The sequence below is a fragment of the Atractosteus spatula genome, chromosome 8, assembly GCF_055471065.1.
Source record: "Atractosteus spatula isolate fAtrSpa1 chromosome 8, fAtrSpa1.hap1, whole genome shotgun sequence".
In the NCBI taxonomy this organism is placed as follows: Eukaryota; Metazoa; Chordata; class Actinopteri; order Semionotiformes; family Lepisosteidae; genus Atractosteus; species Atractosteus spatula.
The window spans coordinates 55,090,541-55,114,889 of NC_142713.1; the positions used below are offsets into that span (position 1 = coordinate 55,090,541).

The following is a 24,349-nucleotide window of genomic DNA, read 5'->3' on the forward strand; positions in this document are numbered from 1 at the left end:
TAGAAAGAAGCGAGATGCTAATGGGACATTACAGGTTTTATGTGTACGGATTTCTTGTTAAGGACAGTTCACACACACCTGTAAGGTTATTTATGAGACGCCTATTTTGTGGCACCGTGTCTGCTTCTTTGCGTGCGTTTTTTCCCTTTGCCTTTTTTTTTTAAATCATTTTGTGAGGGAGACCAATCTCTTCATGTTGCACAACCCCAAGAGTGAGACGTGACGCGGACGTCATCTCAGCATTTTACACATCATTACTCGGTGACCTGCTTCGAGGCGGTTGCAGTTCGTTCTCTGGAAGTACCTTGTAGAGTCCTGGTTATCTTAAAATCTAAAATCAGGTTCACGGAAACTTAATCGAGGCAATAAAAACGCAATAGGTGAACCATTCCCCCCCCCCCCCCCCAGGAAAGCTACAGACAGCAAGGTGGAGAATACTGTACCCGCCTCCTGTGTATAAGGACGCGTTATCCCCGATTTATTGTAATAGGTCCTGAATATAAGACAGCTCGTTTCCAGACGTGAATTCATTTTTCACCCGCTGCTCACGTCTGCATAAAACATGCCCCCAGATTCCCGCATGACAGGTCGGGGCGATCGCGGATCGACCTGTCTCTCTCCCGTTACCCCCGCTCCACGTGCTCACCCCCTGTCTCTTTAAGCCCCCGGGCGATACCTGTCGGGAAAGGCGACAAGACACACCTTCCTTGTTTACACCCCCCTTTTTATTTGAGCGCGGCTGAGAAGCCGACAGCAACGCGCGACCAGCGAGCCGGGAGGCTGGCGTTCCGCAAGCACGCTCCCGCCCTCGGCGCGCTCTGCCTCCGACCCCGTTGCCTGGGCTCCCGTGTCCGCGCGGCGAGGACGCGCGCTCTCCCAGCGCTGGAGATTGCCAGACATGGCGGCGGATCTCAATCCGGAGTGGCTGTCTTGCCTCCCGTCTTCTTGGAGTTATGGGGTCACCCGGGACGGACGCGTCTTCTTCATCAAGTAAATATCGAGTGGATACAGACCTTGGGATACATAACCCTTTCCCCGGCTTGAATGTGCAGCTCACGCTGTTTTATACGTTGTTCCCTTTTTTTTTTATTTCTTACCCACAGTGAACAGGCTAAGAGTACAACCTGGTTGCATCCAGTCACTGGCGAGGCTGTAATTACTGGACACAGGAAAACTCCAGGTAAATGCTGCTTTGCCGCTGGCCAGGGCGCGTTTGCTGTGCACTGGCTTTAGTGTCGCGGAGGGACCAGGGGGGGTTTAAGACGCGTTTCAAGGGGTCTGTCGGTCGGCTCTCCAGAGTACTGCTGGTATTGTTTACCGGTGTTTAAACATTAGGGCAAGAAATCTCAAGTGCGGCTGTCAGTGCACCAGCAGTGCTGGCAACACACACTGGTTCCGCACCGCTCGGTAGCAGGTAAACGTGGGAACTAGAAACCGGCCAAAAAAAAAAAGTAGTTCGTTCGTGTCGGAGAAACGTACAGAAATGGTTTTAGGGGGTTGTCTTGTCATGTCATTACTTTTGTGGTTGTGTTGAACGGTGCAACCTGCCACACGCGTTGTAACGTAGCGTGGGGCGACCATGTACATGTATAGTAAAAACCAGCGACGTGGAAAAGTTGCCCCCTCGTCGCTTGATTTTTTTTTGTGTTTTTGTTCGCAGGCGGACTTCTGGTAGCGATCGGTAGCGATCGCAAGTCGAGGGAGACGCCGCCGGGCGAGCGTGTTGTAGCTCGGTCGGGTAGCTGGAGCGAAGTGGAGGTGCAGCGGCGCTGGCGATATGAGAGAGGCGCTATAAAAAACAAATAAATAAAATAATCAAACCACAGGGAGCCCCGAGACGTGAGGTCTTGCTTACAAATGAGCATACGGTGTGTCGAGTCAGTGGAGCCGCTGATTTCCCCTAAAGGAAAGAGAAGAAGAAGAAGAAGAAATTTTGGGGGGAGGAATTTCACAAATACTGTATTGCAACGCGTGTGTTTGTGCTCGGGGGGGGGGGGGGCTGTTGACACGGAGCCGTGCGAGGAGAAGGCTCTTATAAATCGCATTACCCCCCGCGTTTAAGCGCGTTCGCTCCCCGTAAAGGTTGCGCAGTTGTGGCAGAAGGCGATGAGAAATGATCAGCCTGCTCCTTCGCTAGCGGTCTCGCTAGTTGTGTTATTACCGCGGGTGCTGCAGTACAGCGGGAGCGGTGGGAAACAGCCCAGTGACCCACTAATGGCACTGCGCATCGCTTCGCGTAGCAGGACAGCGCCTGCAGGTCCGCACCGAGGTCATTAGCATGCTGCTTTCCCTGCTCTGTGAAGTTATAAAGTGTTTTTTCCTCTTCTTCTTGTGTTTTTACTTAGACTTGCCCACTGGCTGGGAAGAAGGATTCACGTTCGAAGGAGCTCGGTGCTTCATCAAGTGAGTTGGCATCCACCCGCAACCAGCCGCCCGTGTTTAAAAGGCTGCGGAGTTTGGCGTCGTGCTTTTTGACACTTGGTGACTCTCAGAAAAGCGCTCCTCCCTCTCCCCTTTCGTCTGCTGTCTGCCCTCTTTCCCTTTTTGGATTTTTGTTACCCCCCCACCCCCCCCTGCTGCTTTGCAAGGAGAGAGGGAAAAGTGCAGGAAACAGGTATCTCTCCCAGAGCTCACCTTTACTGTCAGACTGAGCAGGAGTTTTGGAAGTCGGTGTGACTCAGCCCCCTCTCGGTGAAAACAGGCTTGACTTGTATGACAGCACACCTCCTTCGGGACAGAACATCAGGTCTCCAGTTTGTACACGTTATTTCAGAGCCTTGGGTTTATATATATATATTCATAACAGTGGATTTTGCTGTCACACTGCTGAAAGGTGATCTGGGCTGCAGAGACTTCAAATGCAAGCCCGAGCTTCTCTAAATGCTCTCTTGGAGGAGAACTTCCCTGCTGATGGGTGCTGTGCATGTGCCGTGCACTGAAAGTGGTAAAACGTTTTTTCATGCATCGGTGTTAAGGTCCGTATGGAGTGTTTGTTTGGTGAGATGCTGTGTGAAGTCATTTCTGTCTGGTGGTGAAGGAATCAACTGAAACATAATTTCTTTCTCTTTTGCAGTAGATTTAGCTTTAGAATGTAGAGGAACAACTTGTGCGGAAAAAAAAAACTTTCTCCTCCTTGAAATGAGATGGGTCTGGTTATTTACTAGTTTAAATATGTTTAATGGCTGGCTATACAAATGGAAATGAGCATGCCAGAGATAATAGATTGTATGTTGTCCCTAGGCTGTTTTATGAAGGAAATATATTTGCTTTTTGCCAAGACTGATTATTGTGTCATTATTTTGTGTTTAGCTCTGGAAACACTTCAGCACTTTATCAGTGATTCATTCATTCACACAAAGGATGCTTCCATGTCAGACTCTTGAGTTTTGTGGTGGAAATGATGTTAAGATGCACTATTCATTCTGTGCCATTTTTGGACAGCTGATAAAACATGATTTTTTTATTCGTAATAAAAGTGCACAATGGTGTCAGAGCCTAAGCTGAAGTTTATATGGTGTGAAGAGGTAGAGTGCGAGGTTGGGCTGTCAGTCAAGTTCTATATATCTTGTATGTATTTTAAAAAACATTATATAGGGTTCATGTACACCTGTCAATATAATATTAAATACACTCATCAAGAATCTTCATATTAAATATGATTTGAGGTTTTTGCATTCTGGAGAGTGATTTTAAGATTTACCGTTCCTGTCATCTTGGAGACAAAAGTCACTTTTTAGAGGAAGGCGTTTGGCCCATCTATCCTGTTTGGTATTTAGAGGCCTATTGATCCAAGAATCTCATCCAGCTGTGTCTTGAAGGGTGTCAGGGTATCGACTTCATCAAAGTGACTGGGCAGCTTGTTCCAGCATCTCTTTGTGTGAAAAGCGTAGAGACGTACCTCGGGTCCTGACTGAGGGATCTCATTCATCTTGTTCTTGAAAGAACCCATGGTGCTGGCTTCAACAACAACAACAACTGCTTGGCTTGTTCTGACTTCTTGTTCTTGTGTTATTGAGGAATTATGTGTTTTTCAAACTCTATTAAAAATCACTAGTAGAATCATTGATCATTAGAGTTCACAGGGTCACATTTTGTGACCAGTTTGATCTTTTTAGGAAGAAACTTTTAGAAATCTTCAAATTGTACTTCAGAATGTAAATTTTGGTAAAAGACTATATCACATTAAATCCTAATAAGCAGCAATATTTAGTATTATCATTATGGGTGTATATAAATCCTTTAAATACACTCTATGCTTGACTCTTCTGAAACTTTTTTTTAAATCTACATTGGATAGGTCTTAATCTTCGGCTTTTTATGTATTGTTTTGCCTGAATTTCTCAAATAAGTCATTCTCTTTGTACTGAAAGTATATAATAGAAAGTTTCCCATCTTGAATTCTTCATTGTTATATATTGGTGTATCGGATCAAAAGCCCTCACACTGTGTCTATAGTTTGGTTTGGAGATATTACCTTGTCTGTCTGTGTTGCGTCAATAATGAGGTAATTTCAGCATAATTTCTTGTATCTTTAAGTCCTTGTAAGTTGTGTATGAGTCGCACAGTGGTAGCTTTGCATGAGTCTTTTAGGGTTCATTTTTGGTTAAAAGCAAAAGGCTGCTCGTGAAACTCGCTTAATTACCATAAAGAATTATTCTGTGACTTAAATGGGCATTTAAGACACTGATAAAATTACATTTTTATCTTTAAACAGTGGTTAAAAAGGTCTTGCTCATCGTTTTTCTGTGTTGCTTGTGATCATAAACTGTTGCGGTATGTACCCTATGAGGAAAAAACAAAAATCAAATTAAGCACAAACACCCAGCTGACATGTCCTACTCTTTTAAAAAAAGTAGCCTGTTCTGGTTACCTCTTTATAGACAGCGGACCTTGGAATTGTTCTACTTTCATTTCGCTAGACCTAGTTTAAGTGTGCTCTTGTGCCTTACGAAATCTTTGGATTACCTAATGCAGCGTTCATGCAGGTATTCCGTAGTTGTGCTGATAAGATGAGGAACACGGTACTGTTTGTGCTGCAGTAAGATTTTAAGGTAGCTTTGAAACTTCCTGGTGAGCATAGAAAGAACAAGAAGCACTTTTCTTTGTTGGCCTTGTTTTGGTGTAGCTGAGATTAAGGCTACAGTAGGTCTGCAAGCTGCCAACGATTTAAAGGGATAAGGATATTTTTTTGTTCTTGCTTTGAGTCTTTTAGAAGGAGTCAAAAGATTATTTACAAAGACAGTGGGGAAAACTTTGCCAAGTATTATATTTACACAAAGACGGTGGGAACAGCCTACCCAAATATTATATTTATACCGTATAAATATGTATTATTTCACAAAATAGTACGCTAGTCCTGCAGTGGTCCCATTGTGCTTTGAACTTCCAGTATTTCTTGTTGATGGTGGGAGATCTCAGAAGAGTTTGTTGCCTTCTCTAAGAAATAGACAAGTTAATTAAAATTAAAGCACTGAAAATTGGAACTGCAGTGGGCTTCAACTGCAGGAGTATTACCACGCCGAGGGAGCTGGCTAGATTTTCAAGCTCTTTGATGATTGCTCTTCATAAGCACAGCATGTTTTGAGAGAGAGGGCAGCCCCAGGAAGGACAGAGTTGTTGAGGACATGAACTGTAGCTGACACAGAAGCCCAGGGTAGACCCAGGAACCCGGTGTGGCCTCTGTAGTCGGAGCTGCTCGGTGTGTTTGATGTATTTTAACTTTCCTTCTGGGTCTGGCAGTCATGAGGTGCCTGGGGAACAGTACAAAATAAACTGTTTATAAAGCATTATTCTCCCCTCTCCCTCTACTGCCAAATAAATTGCTGTTGTGCAGTGTTGAGACTGCTAAGAGATTTTTTTTTTTCTTCTCAAACCTCCGAACACTCTTTAAGGGTATGAAATTGAGTCTTACCTACTAATAAATGCATTAGCTAAGACTCGGGAGAAGTGTGATTGTGAACCTACTGCATGAGCTGCATAGCAATTATAAAGACTTTTCATTGTAATTATATTGTTACATGGAGTAAAACAATCTGAGCATATTCGTAGTAATGTCTGCAGAATTATCTCCTAAATGGAAAAGGTAGCTAGCATTGATGAGCTGCCAATGGGAGGGAAAAATCTAAAGGTCACGTGTGCTGCTGAGGCATTGTCTTTCCCTTAGTGCAGTATGGATTCTAACAACATGTCTAATAGGTGGACGGTAAAGGAGGTGTGTGAAAAAACGGGCACAAAATTAAATACTGATGCAGGGGTTTGACTGAGCAGTAAGAAGCACTTGAATATCCTTGTATGCCCAGATATTTGGAAGCAGGCCGATGCTAAAGAAGTTAAGGGTGTGTATTGTTAATAATGTTTTGTCATGCATAGCAGGGGAAAATTTCTATTCTGTAATCCTTTTAAATAAAGAGATTGGGACAATTTCAAAGCTTTTCACTGCAGTGCAAAATTTGTTCTGCTCTTCCTACCTTGAGGTATGCTCATGCCAGAGTCCTAAAATTGGTTTTATGTAAAAAGTGTTATTTTGTAATCTCTTCACCACCTTCTCTGCTGTTGCCCCTTCAAGCTGTACAGTTGCTTTCCGGAAAGTGGAAGCAAAACTTTCCTCTGAAGTGGAACGCTTTGAAAACGGCCCGATGTTGTGCAGTAGGAGTAGCATCGTGAAAACGGAGTGAATTGAAAAAAGATGAAAGCAAGAGAATAATGTGTACCAAAGACTGTGGGTGTTGTTGTGAGGCACCGGCGGACTGTAGCAGCCTCCTGTCAAGGCACACGCAGGATTCAGGTGTGAATGTTTGCGTTTCGTTTTCCAGTAACAAAAAAACATTTCGAAATAATAACTTCAAAAAGGGATTCTCAAAGCTGTTTTCCTACAGAGAAAACCTTTCACTCCACTTTCACAAGACAAATACGGAAGTTTGAAGGTATAGCTATGTAGCTGATATGGGGACAAAAAAAATCAATGAATATTTGAAATAGCAGGTAAAGGTTAGAAAAGTTGGGGAAAAAGTGCATCAGAGGAACAAGTAAAGGTTAATTCCATGCTGACAGGTTGAAAGGAGAAACGCAGTGTTTCAGCTGCTGAGCCTTCTTCAGGTGTCAAGCGCTGCAGGTTTTGAATTGAGGGGAAAAAATTAAATGTTTAGTCAAAACCCGAGGTACCCAAGCTTATTAGTGGTCATGACCTGGACTGTCCTACAGTATATCCTGTTTCCACAGCACACTGTCCCAGAAAATGGGGCTTACAAGGTATAATTCCAAACATTATGTTCCTAAAAAGGTGCTGAATTCAAATGGTGACGCTCTTGAATTCCCCTTATGAATTAAGCTATAAATATCTATAAATAGAAGTCTGCTCAGAATGTTATTTTTGCACATTGCCGAGTATTCTTGGGAGAGTAATAGATTGTGCCACTTTTCTTTCTTGCTGCTGTTAATATTGTTGAACCATCCTTCTGTTGAAAGTTGGTGCACCTAAGTGTCTCCAGCTGCACTTCTGAACTTGTCAAGGGCTATGAAAGAAATAATGCTTAAATGTGTGTTATTAATCTCCTTCCTGAAAGGACTTTTTTTCTATCTACAGTGCTTGTTTGCTGCGAATATACAGTAGGTGAGGACACTGAGCCTGAACTCCCAGTGAGGACGAGTGTCTGCGTTGTTGCTTCGTCTTTACCTTCTAGGCCAGTGGTTCACAGCCCTGGATCTTGGAAACCTCTATGCCTTATGCCTGTTGCATAGACCAAGGTTATTATACACAAATGCATTTCAATTAAATTCTTTAAGCTTTTTAAGAGATGGAAGACATTTGTAATTGTTGTATTAACCCTTAGCCAAAGCCACAAACACTCATTATGGGAGTATTTATTATATTGTCATTCCCACCTGTATCTCTTCATTGTAAATTGATCAGCTATTAAGAGCTTGCTATTCAGAATTAAGGGGGCATATTACTAATTAGGATGTAGAGGAGAGACTCTCTCTAGTTCTGTATTCTTAAGTTGTTGATAATGCTAAACTTTCACTAGGGTGTTTTTTAAATTAAAGTCTAGAGAAGCAGGCAGATCTATTACATACATCAGTTAGCACTGGCAATTAAATAAGTGCCAAACTGGAATGAAACCGAGCAGACGGCGACCTGCCAGGATCAGAGTGGAGAAGCAGACAAAGTCAATCCAGCAGCTTCCTTCAGAATCAGCCTTAAACATGAATCAGGGGACACAAATACAAAAGTAAGGGGAAGTGTACTAATAATGGAGAAAAGGACCTCCTTTTTGTACAAAGGGGCATGGGGAAAAGGCTACCCAGCCATGTGGTTGTAGCTGACACCCTGGCTTCCTTCAGAAATGGCTAGATGTGAATCTTGGATTAATTAGCAACTGAAACCAATTGGCTTATAAGGGCCAAATGGCCTCCTCTCGTTTGTAACCTTTCCTCTGGTTCTTGGGTTTAGTAGCATGCGTCTTGCCCTTGGGTATACCGCCAGTATATTGGAGATTATCCGTGTGCTCTTCACATTACTCAGATTCATTGCCTTTATTGTTTATGCCATATAATGAAATGACTCCTTCATAAACTCATCATGTGAAGAAAGATTTTTCATAAAATGCCCCTTGAGTTGGACCATCAGTGGTTTGCCTGTTAGGAGTTGTGGCTGAGAGTTAGGGGAGGACTAATGAAGTTAACAAATGCTGGTTAGTTCACTGTTTGATATAGCCTACATTTTGGAAGCCACCTTTTAAGTGTTACATATTTTAAGAACCTGCACGTCCATGTGCTTCCTCGCAAATGAAACTTTTAAGGAGAGGATTTTATGGAGGCAATGGATTTTGCAGAAATTCTATTAGCCTAATATTTCAATTCAATTCAATTTATTTTTATATAGCACCAACCCCCTTTGGACATGCTAACATTATACAATTAAAAAAGAAAGAAATGAATGAGGGTATTAATCCATCCATCATGTCTTCTGTATGTCAGTACTCCATGCAGATCTCTGTAGACCAGCAAAATCCTCCTAATATTTGTTTGCTTATCGCATGTCTTTATCCAGTGTGTGATATCCAGTATTGAACATTTACTTTGCGTAAATACAAGGAGCATTAGGGCTACAGGCTAAGTCGATAGGCATGAGATATGAGAGCACAGAGGAAGCAAAGGTGGAGAGCAAGGCAGGGAAGGGGAACCATTGAAAGAGGAAGATGTGGAAATAGGTAAGAGGGAGAGGTGAAATATAGGAAAACCCTGGCTTTCCCATTGTCCCTTTTCACATTGCCTTGTGTACGTATTAGTTCTAATGTGTGCGGTAAATAGAATAATCCCTGCTGTGGGTTTGTAGTGCTACCTTTGTGGTCATGGCTGAAAAGCCTTAAAGTGATGTGTAAGGTGCTTGGGCTGTGAAAAAGCACAGTACAATAACTGTATGATAGTATAGCTTTTTTATTAAAGTACTGTGCAGTCGACTGTAATAATGATGATAGTGATAGCAGTAGTAAGTGTGAATGTTCTGTAAAAAAGTGTTCTGGCTAACGCAAATATTTGCTTGCATAAAGTTGTGTGGAATGTTCCCCTTATGTAAGGTGGGGAGTTCCTGTAGTGATTGCAGTAGTAATATATTTAACTTCTAAACCATTTTCAGATACCTCAAACCACTGTACATGCAACACAAATAGTAAAGACCACAGTAAATGAAATGTAATAAAATGGACCTTCAGAGCAAGAAATATATTATTTCCACCTGTTATGACTGATGATCATTTAGTCAGAAGTAAGAGAGCAAACGGTTAAAAGCACATGAAGGAGAAACTTTTTAGTTTGCATATATTATTAGAAAAAAAAATAACTTAGAGTAGGGTATTTTTAAACCAAAGGACTGAGTGCCGAAGCAACTAAGTAAGCACACGGCTCAATTAACGCCATCAATTAGCATTGGTAATTTAAAAGCTCAGCTGCAAAGAGCACTAGCAGATGCAGTGGTCCTGAAGCCTATAGGCACACGACCATATTTAATGGCCTCATTGATGAGGTTCGTAAAAAAAAAAATGCCCAAAGAGCAGAGAAGTCTGCCTTGAATAGGGGCAGAGGAAGAGACTCCGAAACGCAACTCAATTAAATAAATAGTATCAACATCCGTAAAAAGAGACTCAAACCTGTGAAAGTAGCAGTAGGCGTAGTAGTCATGACTGTAGGAGGTGAGGTTGGCAGCTAGTTATTAAAATAACCTGGAGAACTCGAGGCATTAGAGCGCGTGTGGGGGGAGGGCAGCAGTCCCGAGAGAAGTTAAGATTCACTTGGTTGCCAGTTTTGTGAGTCAGGGGGGATGGAAAGGGAGAATCTGAAGAGGGTTTAGCCCAGCTGAGGAGTTCCGATCAGAAAAATGAATGTTGAGATCGCTGTGGTCGAGGGAGAAGGGAGGGAGATGAGGAGGAGGTGCGTACCTCTGAACTGGGGAAAGTTGTGTCGTTTACGTTGTTACTTTGTCTTGGGTTGAATGCAAGTGAGAGCAGCTATTCTTTGTTCACATAGATTTAATATAAACAAATGATTTCATGTTGTAATGACTTTAACTGTGTTGTATTTAAAAAAAGAAGTGCAGGTAACAACAAGGTCTCCTTCAGCACTCATTGCAAATGTCTTGTTTGCATTAGATTACACCATGATATGAACTTGGGTCTGCCAGAAACAAGCTCTGACTGTATTACTTTTAGTGTTACTTAAAGACGATAGTGACATTTTCCCCAAGCTGCAGTCACTCTGAATCTCAGATAATGTGATGTGATAAATTCTGAATTTTCTGAAGCATCCTGTATCTTTAGTTGAAACGCTGTGTTTTAGGTTTCAGTTCTATGTGAACTCCCATTTATGCAACCTGAAGGATTTCATGGCTGTGTCAATCAGGCAGTTACAGTAAGTGAATATCTCACTTGGCTGAATGTCTTTAGAGCCTGGAACGACTTTTTGCAGACATGAATGCATCGATCGGTTGGTTAACTTGAGCAGCTATGTATTGTAGGCTCAGAGTGAAGAATTAGCATGAGGAAGTACTGAACGTGCCTTTTGCTTTGAATTGTACGTGGAACACCCTGCATTTTGTAAATCTTCCAAACATGTCTGGGATAGATACAAGGGGTGATTGAAATGGTCGTACTGGTCAGTCTAGCTTTCTCTGTTTCCCATTGTATCATTTGTTTTAGATTCCCACCTCCTGAACAAGTGCAATGCATGGTGAGCAGGGAAAAAAATGCTTCAGCTTCTCCTCTAAAATAATTCTTTAAAAAAGCTATAGTAAACAACACTTTAGAAAATGTGCAAAATACACCCAAGACCGTATTTCAGTAAGAGTCCTGGAAAATAAGTCATGGAAGTAGTAGAGTATTTAAATATATTGATGCTTTTCCTTACTTTTTTTTTTAACTGCCAGTGTATGACTTAACCATGTACAAGCATTAACTATTCATCAACACTTCTAGCTTTTGAAGTCCTGGCTCTAGACAGAAAAGCACGCCTAACGAAGAGCAGCACTTTGGAAATTTGCCTCACAGCTGTGAAGGCTGCCTTCTAGACTGTAGAGCTGCTGTGTGGAAACACAGCGAGCAGTGTTTTCTCTTTCAAGGCACTATGCAGTCTGCAGTGATTGAGAAGACCCTGCAGTGGTCACAGCCAAGGTGTTTTGACACAGCATGATGAGCACAGTGTGCTTTTTACTAGCAATGACTGCTCAGCCCGTCTGTATCAGCCAAGGCGGAGGGTGTGAAGCAGTGTTCTGCCTGCAGGCAAGCTCTTGGAAAGCGATTTCCCTTTGATATGTTTTATGACTTCATGCAACACAGGTCTTCCTTTCACAGAGCCTCTCAATTTCCCTTTTTCAAATCGGCATTATTTTAAATAACTACGCTGTTATTTTTGTTGCACTAAGAAGTCTTTTCAAGGGTGCTGAAGTACAAAATATAGATGCAAATATAAATTGTTCAAAACTTTTTTTGCTTTTAACATACAGCAATTCCATCAGGCAAAGGTTGTAAACTTTCATAGGTTTTTGTGAATGTAATTACAATTTTGATTCTTACTTTATATTTATAAATCCCCCTTTCCAATATAAATATAATGCTTTTGGCTGAAGTATAGCTGCTGTCGGATACTATGATGAGATTCTTCTTTATGCCCACCATTGTATGTAAAATTAATGTAGAACAGATATCTGGTTTTTATTTAATACCAGTGGGCCTTAGCTGGATCTGCCTCTTATTAAGGCTTCTGTACATGTCATAGACTTCATTCATTTTCCTGATTTCTCTTTTGAGTTCACAAGGTATATCCTAAGTGATTGAAGGCATAGCACATCTCTCATGTTAGAGGGGGGGAACGTGAAATCTTTCATGACACAGGGTTCTCTTACAGTAGTCTTGCAGTGATCTTGGGTGACGTCAAATTCAGCTAATGACATTGCACTCATGGCATCTTGATAAGGAACCAGGTTTTATAACATGGCTGGACAGAATTATAAAGATTGAAACGTGGTGTTTTTTCACAGTAACAGTATACATACATGCAAAAACGTTCATCTCCATGTAAAGTCCAAGTTTTTAAATACTCTTTTGTTCATAACGAAGTTGTTTGGGCACCACCGAAAATGTGGTTTCTTTGTACTGCGAGTGCAGCTTTCCCTCGTCTCCTTGTTCCACAAGCTGTGTACGACTGTATTTTCTAGAGCTGCTGGCTAATATTTCAAAATTCTAAATATGAATAAGTATTGGATAATGGATAAGACTGTATAAAAACATTCATGAATAGTTATTGTTTTGGAATATAATAGTTCTCTGATTGGGCTCCATTGAAAGATACTTGCTGTGTGCATCTTAATTAAAAAAAAAAATCCAGTGCCAAAAATGTACATTATAATGGAAAACTGAAATCATGACAGTATATAGGTAACAATTGTTCCTTGGCACCTGTAATTACATTTGGTTTAACTTTTTATGGAAAGATAATTGCATTTGGGCTGTGGGTGGACATTTAATCAGTTGTAAATAATTAAACAATTCATAACCGAGTTATAACAAAGCCACTGACTGAAAGGCCCAAGAATGGCTAAACTCGATCATTCAAAAGCTCATGGTGTAGGTCCCGTGGCAGCAAAAAAATTGCAACATAATGGATGCCTAGAATTTCTTTCAGAGTCTTATAATGTTTGTAAAAGAGCTATTGATTGTAGCTGTAGACTAAAAGGACTCATTTCTGCTCCTACTGTTGTATTCATCGGGTTTTGTTGGTCAGCACATAGCAGTGTCTGTAATGGATTAAAGATGGTGTGAACCCAGAGCAGCTGATGCCTCCCACCATCATGCTGGAAAGTAACCCTTGTAGTGCCTGGTGGAGCTGGGTACACAGTGCAGGGACCTTAGGTGCCCAGGCCTGCTCCCTGGGGGCTGGTGTGTCCTGCAGGTCTATAAAAAAGGTAGGAGCACCTACCTGAAGAGCTGGGAGACGTTATTAAACTGGTCCCATTTAGCAAGAAGCCAGCTGGCTCATCTTGTGGTGAGCCGAGTTGGAATGTAACCTGGAGATGCACTGTCCCCGCAGGGCCAGGATTGGACACCCCTGCATCTTATCTGGGCAAAGTGTGAAATGTCTAGATTTTAAAAGTCTTGTAAGTCTTAAGGAAAGATGCAGATTTTTATAGCTGTGTTTCACAGCTGGGATTTTAAATACGTGTTTTGTGGTCTGAAAGGGAACATTAGAGATCATTAGCTGCTTCCTGTAACAGACAGTCATTAGTTAGCTTTTAACCCATATCTCTCCATCAGGCATAATACGCATTACTGCTGCGTCATCGGTCAAGCTGAAGACCTGGATCGAAATGACTGTGATTAAATAAGGAAACAGGCTAAGTTTGTGCTTTCCAGTTCTTGAATACAGGTTTTACTGTCCAGCCGGTACTAGTTACATTAATTTATGCCACAGATAGTAATAGAGTGAAGTAGATTTACTCAATGAACTTCGTCCTGCATCATGAGGTAAGGTTTAACAATGCTGTGGATAACCTTAGTTAAGTCGGCTGCATTTCAAACAATGCATTTCTCCTGGCACCTGTTAGTCTTAAGCGATGGGCACGCTGTCTTCTCATTAGTGCAGGTCTACACTGGGAGCGTTAGGTGCTGTTGGCATTTTGCTGGCCACCATTACTAGATTGGACATACTTGTACAGTACTTTTGGGTTTTGCCAATGAAATTTAAAGCTTTCCCTCTTTTACCTGTTGTTTCCCTAAAAAACTTAATATGCACTTTAGCTGATCCCAATTTTGGTCTGTCTTCACTTGTATCAGTATAAGCTGGGAAGAGATAGTTACACAAATGTTTTTCATGGATTTACAGTATGTAAGCGCAAAAATAAGATGTCAGAAGTGGGAACCACTATAGTAGGCTAAGTATTGCAGTGCTATAGTGCCAGAACAATTTGATTTTAATAGCTAATGCAGAAATGGTGAGATGTGATATTTAAGACAAATAATAATGCTAATAAAAATTCCTTACACTTATATAGAGCTTTTTTTTGGGACACTGAACTCGAAGAGCTTTACAGGTAATGGGGACTCCCCTCCGCTAATGTGCAGCCCCCACCTGGATGATGCAGCGGCACCCATCATACGCACAGTTAGCTTCCCACACGCTAGCAAACAATGGTGATGAGTGATGAATTCATAAATGGGAATTATTAGGAGGCCATGATTGGTAAAGGCCAATGGGGAAATATGGCCAGGTTAACACCCCTACTCTTTTCGAGAAACGCCCTGGGATTTTTAATGACCCTGGAGATTAAGGACCTTAATTTTACGTCTCATCTGAAAGTTGGCACCTTTTCTTACAGTGTAGTGTACTCATCACTATACTGGGGCATTAGGACCCACACAGACCTCAGGGTGAGTGCCCCCTCTTCCAGCAGCAGCCTTAGTTTTTCCCATCCAGGTACTGGCCAGGCTCACACATGCTGAGCTTCAGTGGGTTGCCAGTTGTGAGTTGCAGGGTGACATGGTTGCTGGCTACAGTAGTGAGTGTATGTATGTATAGTATGTACTGTACATGTGGAGAGAGGAGCCAAGCCGTGGATTGGTAATGTTACCTACTTTTATTGTTAACAGATGAAGAATATCTGAATATCAAGCATCATCTCTCACTGGGGAAATACCATATTGTGGCACATTGAAATTGTACCTGCTGTAGATTACTGTAGGACAAAGTTTTATAGAAGAACTAGGAAATGCTTATTTGTTTTTTGGTGCCTGATGTGCTTTTATATGTTTTCTGATGCTACATTATGATTTGTGAAGGATTGTCCTCTATTTTAAAGCAAGCAGTGTGCATTGTATAATAAACTGTAAATATTTGACAGAGACTGCAAAGTCTTTAACATAAGCAGATTTATTTCAACAAGGTTATGCTTTTAAAAATAGTGAGGATATAAACACATGGTCTAGGTCTGCTGGCTGCCGAGTGGAGAATGAGTTTTATCTGTTGGGTTTATAGCCTGTGTTGTAACGGATTGAGCTAGTGGTGTAATCCAGATTTCTGTGAATCGCGTGTATTTTTGCAAACTTATCTGCCATTATTATATCAACATATACATACATGCTGGGCTGATTGATTGCTGTAAATGAATGTCCTGGCACTGCTAAAAATTATTAAGAAATCAATTGCTAATGGCTTATGATCTCTGTGGGTAGAGTTAAGGTTGCATGTTTAAATTGATGTCAACAGTTTGTTTACTTTTTTATGATCGTTACCCATTTGGTATTTAAAGGCATCTACTGTACATGTACTGTAAATGGGTGACACACAACATGTACAAAGAGCCAACAGCCTTAGTACACAGCAGCTCAGGTAGAGGAGAGAGAGAGAGAGAAATCGAATAACCAGTTGGATTAAGGGGGGGGGGGTTTACAAAAAATGAGATTGTACAAGACCAGAGTGAAATTTACCTAGGCCACCAGGATGTACATCTAACCAACTGAAAAGTGCCAGGGTATCATTAATAACCAAATTTTCAAAACCTTGGTTTATTGTCTTATTCAAAGGACAGCACCTCCTTCTGCACAGAGTCCTCAGTCACCATAGTGGTGCATTTGTTTCAGTATTGTAGTTTAGAGGGAAGCACGCCACCTACTGGTCCACAAAAACCACTTGGAGCAGCAATTTGGTGTTCCTTGGGGGATGTCTCACTAAGTACTGCTCAGTCTTAGCCTTGCGTAGCTTCTGAAGTCTGACATGATCAGGCTACATTTTGTAATACTGCTGCTAAACCACATAACTCATTATACGATATGTTTATGTCACATAAACAAAATTGATATTGGGGATAATTAGACAGTTGCCTTTTTTTCCAAGTTTTCGGAAATAGAGGTATTTAGTTTTACAGATTGAATGAACATTATTAAAGATCTTTTAATACACCCAACAAAGTCTATTGGGGGGGGGAAACATAAAACTGGTCCCAAAGGAGATGTTCTTGCAGCTCCTTAGAATAACATTGTGGTTCATTTCTTTTAAATGACTTAAGATTTTTTTGCACTCAAATGTTATTAAAACATTTCCCCAGGAGTCTGTTTTTTTGAGTTCACAACTGTTTACCCAGCAGATAGTAATTTAACAGTATGATGTGCTGATTTAAGCCTTTTGCTTTTAGCAAATAAAAGCTTCGAGACGTTGCTTTTAAATAAAAGTTTTGTACTGTAGACAGCATTATGTCACCTAATCGCAACAAAAACACAGGAAGTTGTGTACGTGCTCTTGATTTTGCACGCTTTTAGTTTAATGTGCCTCAGAATTGTATACTGGTTCTTAATTTAGGGTGAATTGTTGCTCACTAACTCACATTGGCACAGCCGGCGACAGGCAGCTTGACGGGGCGTTTGACACGATGCACCGCAGCGCCAGAGGAGTACAATAGAAACGCTTGAGTGACACGCCGACAGCTGGGCTCCTTGACTCCTGTTCCTCCAGTCACTGACCGGTTCCCATTGTCTCCCGTTTAATACATCGATACAGTCTTACTCTGTGCCTTCTCTATATTATATCAGATCTACAGATTAACAAAACCGTAAAAGTAAGCTGTGTGAAAACATCTTAATAAACAAAATGCTGCAAAGGATTTGTAAATAAAAACACCATTAATTTAAAGTAATTTAAAAAAATCCGCCTCAACGTTCAATATTTCAAATAAAACGATTAAACAGAACAATACGCAATTGGTAAAAACCTGTATAAGAAAAGATAATAAGCTCAATGTTATGAGGTATAAAGTGGTATTTCATAAAAGGCTGATGCAGATTAAAAGAACTGAGGGTAGTTGGTCAGTATAGAAGTGTCTGTGGGCACACGAGTCCTGCGTTTTCCACACGGTCTCCAACCACCACTATCTACAGTCTTCCTTTCACATGGAATCACTAAATCTGAACGCACATTTATTTTAAAAAATAAATGTCTTCTAGTATAAGTGTAGGACCATCCTTCATGAATAAATGATTAACTGGTTTCACTGGGAAGTTCCACTCTCTGGCTGGGAGTGGACCTAGAAGCCCCCCTCCTTATTTACATGCATTCCTGTGGGGAATCTAATTAGGATTTGAGCTATGCAGCATCTTGCAGGATTGCATCTGCTGTGTAAGTTGAGAACTGCATATATATTTTCACAAAGAGTAGCAAGTACGGAAAACATTGAAGTTTTTGGCACCCTTGATAAGGATGAGCAAAAAAAAGAAAGAAACATAACAGGTAATGAGCTATACTGTAATTTCCCAAGATGTGGGACATACAGTACCTTTACTTTAGTAATGATTCGGAGGAATGCAGGGATAACAGCACTGTTTCTAGAGAGTTTTGTGGAATGGGAGAACACATCAGGAGGGATCTTTCCATTCCTCCATGTGGAATCTTTCCAGATGCTTCATATCTTTTCATCCGTGCTCATGGACTGCCCTCTTCAGTTCCAAGCACAGGTTGTCTGTGGCGTTTAGGTCCATGCTGTTTTAATTTTGGTCAGTTAACCATTTCTTTTTGATGTGGGCTTGGGGTCATCGTCTTGCTGGAAGATCCACCTGTGGCCATGTTTAAGCTTCCTGGAAGGAAAAAAAAGCCAACAGGTTTTTGTCTTAAACGCCCTGGTGCTAGGTTGAGTCCATGCTGGTGATGCCCTTGCATCAGCTTGCTTGCATACACATCCTTCCTTCCACACCAGACCACCGTTGGTGTGCGGACCCAAAGAGCTCTCGTTTCAACTCGTGTGACCAGAGAGACTGGTTCCGATCCGAGTGCCAATGACTCTTTGCAAACTCCAGGAACTTGTTGGTGCTCACAGTAAATGTTTATTTCTGGCAGCCCTTTCAAGTAGCCTATTGTTATGGAGGTGATGTCTTAACTGTAGATTTGTTGACCCTAAGCTGTTCTCCAGCTGTGGCCCTTGGATTTTTCTGTGCGTCCTTAACCACCCTCCTCACTGTGCGTGAGGGCGAGATACTGTACGCTTGTGGCTGTACACCAGGCGAGTTCACAACTGTTTCAGTGTCTTTTACTTTACTTACTGCTCTATTATTGCCCGAATAGTATTAAGTTGTGTATTTAGTTTTTTTTTTTGTACCCGATGCCTGAAATGTGAGGTTCAGCAGGCATTTGTCTTTTTCATTTGGAAGTTCTTTGCCTTTCCCTATGGTGATGGATGGATAACAAAGGAATTTTACATGTGTGTTACTGCTGTTTTATACCCTATTGAAACAGGGAACCATGTAGTAGGCCACAATATGGGTCTTTAAGACTGAGATGAACATAAAAAGTAGAATGTTATTTAAAACTTTGTTTGATTCTACTCATAACAGTCTTTAGGGGTGCCCATCATTTCAACACCTGTCTTCTTGTGAAATAAAATGACTTGTTAACAAAATCTTTTTTTTCTGAGCAGTTCTGTTAGAATACAAGAATATAGTTTTTCCATTTTGTTCAGCATAAAATACAGTTCATTACCTCTGGTTGTTTATTTTATACAGTGCTTTATGCGTTCATTCATAAAGGGTGCCTGTTGCTGAAGCTGGTATCCTGATTTCTGGATGAAACCAGTGGATGTCGTCCAGTTAACTACTGAAAACCTAATGGACTGGACAGGCCAAATAGCTTCTTTGTAAAAGTGCCTTTATTCCAGTGCCTTTTTCTGAAAGGAAAAACAATACAAAGGGTGATTTGGTGATGTTAAATTTTTATTTAAGTGCTGACTGTGAAGCTGTCTCTGGTGTAGTGTGGCAATTGAGTGTGGGTTTAAAAACAACAGCATGAAGAACACCCACTTTCAAGAGCTTTAACTGCTGATGCAAAACAACCTGTCATGTGGTTTTGATTTCAGGAACAGTGTCATCCAATCTGACAGATTTTTTTTTAACGCAGGCGATTAATGGGAATGGAAAATAATCTGGCAGTTAATCTGTGTTTTGTTCAAAACTAAAAAGGGAGAAAATGATAGCACCATTTAATGAAGTGTCTGCACACAACCACTTTTATGTGTTTTGACAATACTGCATTTGGGGAAACGCTGGTAGGATCTCCTCCTGATATGAAGCAGATGTGTTGGTGAGTTTGCAGTGGTTTTGTTTTATGAGGTACATTGACAGGGTTGCTTAGTTTAGTAGGGTTTGCCTTATGGGCAATAGAGGAGTTGGAACAGACTGAATGAGCCTTTTTTTTTAAGTGAGCTTTGTTTAATTGCTTCGTCAAATGGCCTTGCTGAAAGGTGATTTTTGCATTCTTGATGAAAATACAGCACCGACATAATGAAATGCACAGCCTGCTTTAAAAAAGAAAGGTTGACGAAAGTGCATGTCCCTGTTTTATAAATCATTCCACATGACAAACATGACAGCAGAAATTCAATTAATTATGGTTTTGATGGCCTGAGCATTATTGATTTAAATTATAAAGGACTTGATGGAGTTACTTGAATGATGTTGCTAATCACGTTCTGAATTGTAGGTGCTGAAGTGTTACAGTAATGAGGAAATGATTTACAGCAGTAAGCAGTATTGTACATTCTCGTGAGCTTGCTTTATGGTAAATTTAATTATACCGTAACTGGGAAGTGAAACACTGTCATGAATTTTTATGAACTCTTTATATGGCAGTTTTCCCCCTGTATTTTAAATAGCCAATGACCATATCCTAAGGGATTCTTTTTTCTAGGTGTACTTTTTCATTCACTTTTTCAAATGTACAAACATGTCTAAACTTTTTTTAAAACTTCCTGTTTTATTATACAGGCAAAAATGATTCCTGTTATATGGAAGTTTGATCCATTTCAAATTTTCTAAACTGCAGATTAATACAACATGAGCCAAAACTGAACATTTGGAATAAATGTGCAAAGAAATAAAATATTATTTAGTTTTCGATGCACTTGTGATAGATTGCTGATAGATGTGGATTTTGAGTATTTAAGCACTCATTGAGAAAGATGTTAAACCAAAACTGCATCCTTATGACAGAAACGCAACTCTCCAGATACTACAAGATCCTAAAGCACACTATAATGTATTGGAGGTTTCCAATTCGGTCACTTTAGAAAGTATTCTGGTGTCATGTTTACTACTGGTTTCATTTCGAGTTGTAGGCCTCTTCATTACAAAAGAGGATAAGCCTGTCAGGAAGATCTTCACTCGTGAATGACAGTGTTATTAAAATTATGAGGGATCCATTAGCCAAAGCTAATGAGCTTTTTATAATGGGTTTGTTAAAAACAGGAGGTAAAAGTAAGTTTACCTTCCTGATACTCACAGATACAAAAGTGATAGTCTGTTGTAGCTTTTTGTCTATTATAATGACGCAAATGCATGAAAAATGTGGTAAATCCGTTAAATGTACAGTATTGTTTCTTCTTTTTTTCAGTTTGGCTTCCAGTTTTAGTTCATGTGCCTTGTGATATTAATGAAGATGCGCAGTTCTCAGTACAGTGGCCTTGCTAAGCTCCCTTTAAAATGCTTATACTGCAGTCTCAGGCAGACCCTGAGATTCCACTCAGGGGCAAATGCACAGGCTTGGCGGTTTTAAAGCTGCATTCAGTGGGAAGTATCAAAGATCATCAAGTACTGCATATCATACGTTCGATGGGTGGTAAAAGTACAGTGAGGGTTTAACCTTTCCAGTTATTACAGTTAATGCATCTTGAAAGAGGGGGGTCAGTAGACAAGTCACAAGGTTATGATTTTGTACAGAAAACGTTGCAGTACAGATTATGTATAAACTGACCTAAAAGAGCAGCCTGAGCTCAGGGGATGATGATCCTTATGAAATTTTATGCCATCTTTATTAGACTGCCTAAAAGCTTTCCTGGGGAATCCCTAAGCAACATGGAGCTTAAATGGAGCATTACTTATTTAGAAATTATGTAACATGTTAAATCCATTTATTGTTACGAGGTGTTTGAAAATTTTACTAACGGGATGCTTTGACATATCAAATGATTCTCCAAAGACCCTAATGATGTTTTTTTTGTTATTCAGACACATTAAAAGCCTTCCTCTTTTCCTGGATGGCAACAACATTATTGATGTGAGGAATCCTAATGTGATTTTTGCACTACACTTCAGCTACGATGTAGAGTAGATGATGTGCTAATTTTGTATAATTATCTGAGTCCTGATTATTCCATGATGCTTTAAACAACGAGTTCGGCTTAAACACAAATTAAGTAGAACAGTAAATTTACTGTCCAGACCTTTTACTGGCTTAATGCCCTTTACAGTTGTATTTTTGGTAGTAGTGAGCATTTAATATTTCACTGTGTTCTGTCATAGAGGCAATTTAATACAGGCAGTTCCCCATTGAACACTGGGTTAAGTACCAGAAAAGTGCAACTTAGAGCTAAATGACATACGTGGGCAAAATTTCCCCTTAAAATAATATAAAATAGGATGGGGATCATAGCAACATGGACTTAGCCTGTGTTAATCAATGTGAGCAATTCTGTCGCATATGAAACAAGGAATATAGCAGGGATCATAAAATGGGGAAATTGTTTCATGGAGTCCAAGTAGTTTACCGTACAAGACAAAAGCATATTTAGATCCACATCTGATTTCAGGGACTTGACAACATTTTTATCACAGAACACCTAACTAAAAACATGTTATTAGCATTTATAAAATATCCCTTTCATTATATTAAAATATTTTATGTGATTAAAACTTAATAGAAAATCATTTATGTAGCATTTACATTTTTTTTTTACCTAAGCCTATTGTGCATTTTTTTAAAAACCCATTTTAACAGCCATTTTGGTGGGAAGAAGCATGTTAAACAGTCGGTCTCCCGTTTTTTAACCCATATCTTGCCGAGAGTCAGTGAATCTGTCTCTGGGTAGCCCCGATTTGGTTTCCTTTTCATTGCATCAGCTTCTCAACTTCTAGCCCTCATTTGAGCTGCAGGTTTTCCCCTGAGCTGGGGCTACGCTGATCGGTGTGTTAGTCTTATGCAGATCCTCTCTCCATAGAGAGCTAGCAACTGTTCCACGTTTGTATTATAGCATTCCTGGTCTTGTAATTTTCACCTCCAAATTCTTTAAACCTTGCCTTGCTTTACCTTCAGTGTCTCCTGCCTTTATGTATGCTGTACATGCACTCGTAGCAGGAAGTCCCAAATAACTTCCAATATTGGTAATCTGCTAAACCCTCCAGTTTATCATCCACCCATCCATCCAGTAACACTACTGTGCATCTTCTTACGTTCAGGGCTTACACCATCACTCACAGTATGCTTTAAATTGACTGTTCAAGTGTCTCCAGAATGTTGTACATTTAAGATCAACATTATGTAAGACATAAGTCGATAATGACAAGTGGCATTTTTACATTTGCTTACTCGATATGTTGAAGATTTGGAGAGAAAGTTATAAAGGGGAGCCTCTTTATAACGAGAGAAGCAGCGTTTAAATAAATGTCATTTGTGCTTTTTATCTTAGCTTCTCTTAGTTTAATTCTAGGTATTTATCAAACTGTGAAAAGGTTTCTGTGATTTGGACTGTGAATGTGGAACAGATGTGTTAAAATGTGACGCAACCATGTGTATTTTGTTAAAGATAAGTTTTGTGCAGCACCTACCTGCTTGGGCTTTCTCTGTAGCTTTTAAATGATTCCTCAGAGAGGGAATTAAGGTGCAGTCAAAATGAAGGTGGCACATCTTGGGAGTGCTTTAATCAGGTTTGATCTAAATCTGGTATGTACCATACATATGATTATTTCTGCTCTATATGGTTAGAAGTAATGTCCACTGCTGAGTGTAGTAAAACCTGTCAAATGTGAATACTAATTTAAATTTAAATAAAATAAAAAGTTGAAAAAATTGTGGAATGACAAAATGGGCTTGTGGAAAGTGTGAGAAAATATGGGGCCATCGCTATACATAAACTGCAGTTGGCAGTGAATTGCCTTTAGGGTCTTTGATGCTCAGGTAGGACACCTTTCTTGCCCCTGCATCACGGACGTCAGCAAACAGCAGGCCAGCTTGTATTGCGCTAGAGTTCGGAGGTCAGCCTGCCTGTAAGGGTACTGCTGCAGCCCTCCTCTCCTTCCAGGAGCTTATTCTTTGGGTGCTGCCACCCATCCCCCAGGGTGTCATACAGGTGCACCCCACCTACTGGCCAACTTGCTCACCCTTCTGTGTGCTCAGGGGCTCCTGTTATGAGCTCAGTTGTTTTCTGTTACTAGGCCGGGACTTACTCTCCTCTTTTATTCTAAAACTGTATTTGTGCAGTGCCTTTCATGGTACGGTACATCGTGTTCAGTAAAACTGTCAAACTAGTTTGGTATACACAAATTAAACTGAATTAAAAGCTGAAGTAGAAAAGTGGGTTTTTAGACAGGATTTGAAAGGGCTGATATACTTGCCAGATCTAGGCTAATATGGGAATTTCTTTGATATGAGTCACATACATAGTTTTTTTTTTTTGCACTGATCCCCAGAGGCTTCCTAGGATTGAATGCATTAAACTAAAAAGACTTTCTCATGTAATTTGGGCACTTTAATTAAAATCCCCCCCTTTTATTGAATCAAAAGTATTTTTATATTGATCCCTCTTATTATAGACTCTACGCCGTACAGTTAAGTTAGCTTAAGCATTTTTGAAATGTTCCTTTTTGTAATACTTCAAATATTTTTTTACGCCCGCCAAATAGCTTCTGACCATTTATAATTACTGTATATCTCAAAGTGCAAAAATTAGGATACTAAATTTCTGCATAACTCTATAAAAACTGCCCTATATAGAATCATTCATTTTTTTAGACTTTCTTTACAGTTTTATACAACACACAAATGGAAAAACTCCAAAATA

At 40.4% G+C, this 24,349-nt stretch overlaps 1 protein-coding gene across 17 annotated transcripts in view; it reads left to right on the top strand.

Moving 5' to 3' along the window:
• Nucleotides 1-876: 876 nt before the first annotated feature.
• plekha5 (pleckstrin homology domain containing A5) overlaps nt 877-24,349 on the top strand; it is a 171,514-nt gene continuing 148,041 nt past the window's right edge. For 11 of the 17 annotated variants that reach the window (XM_088923934.1, XM_088923938.1, XM_088923941.1 and 8 more), the window contains exons 1-3: nt 891-990; nt 1,104-1,180; nt 2,346-2,403. In XM_088923934.1, coding sequence (XP_088780060.1) covers nt 899-990; nt 1,104-1,180; nt 2,346-2,403 — 227 coding nt within the window. In that variant the 5' untranslated portion in view covers nt 891-898. Of the gene's footprint in view, nt 991-1,103; nt 1,181-2,345; nt 2,404-24,349 lie in introns of all 17 variants that reach the window. The other 6 variants (XM_088923954.1, XM_088923939.1, XM_088923951.1 and 3 more) reach the window with 1 other exon arrangement.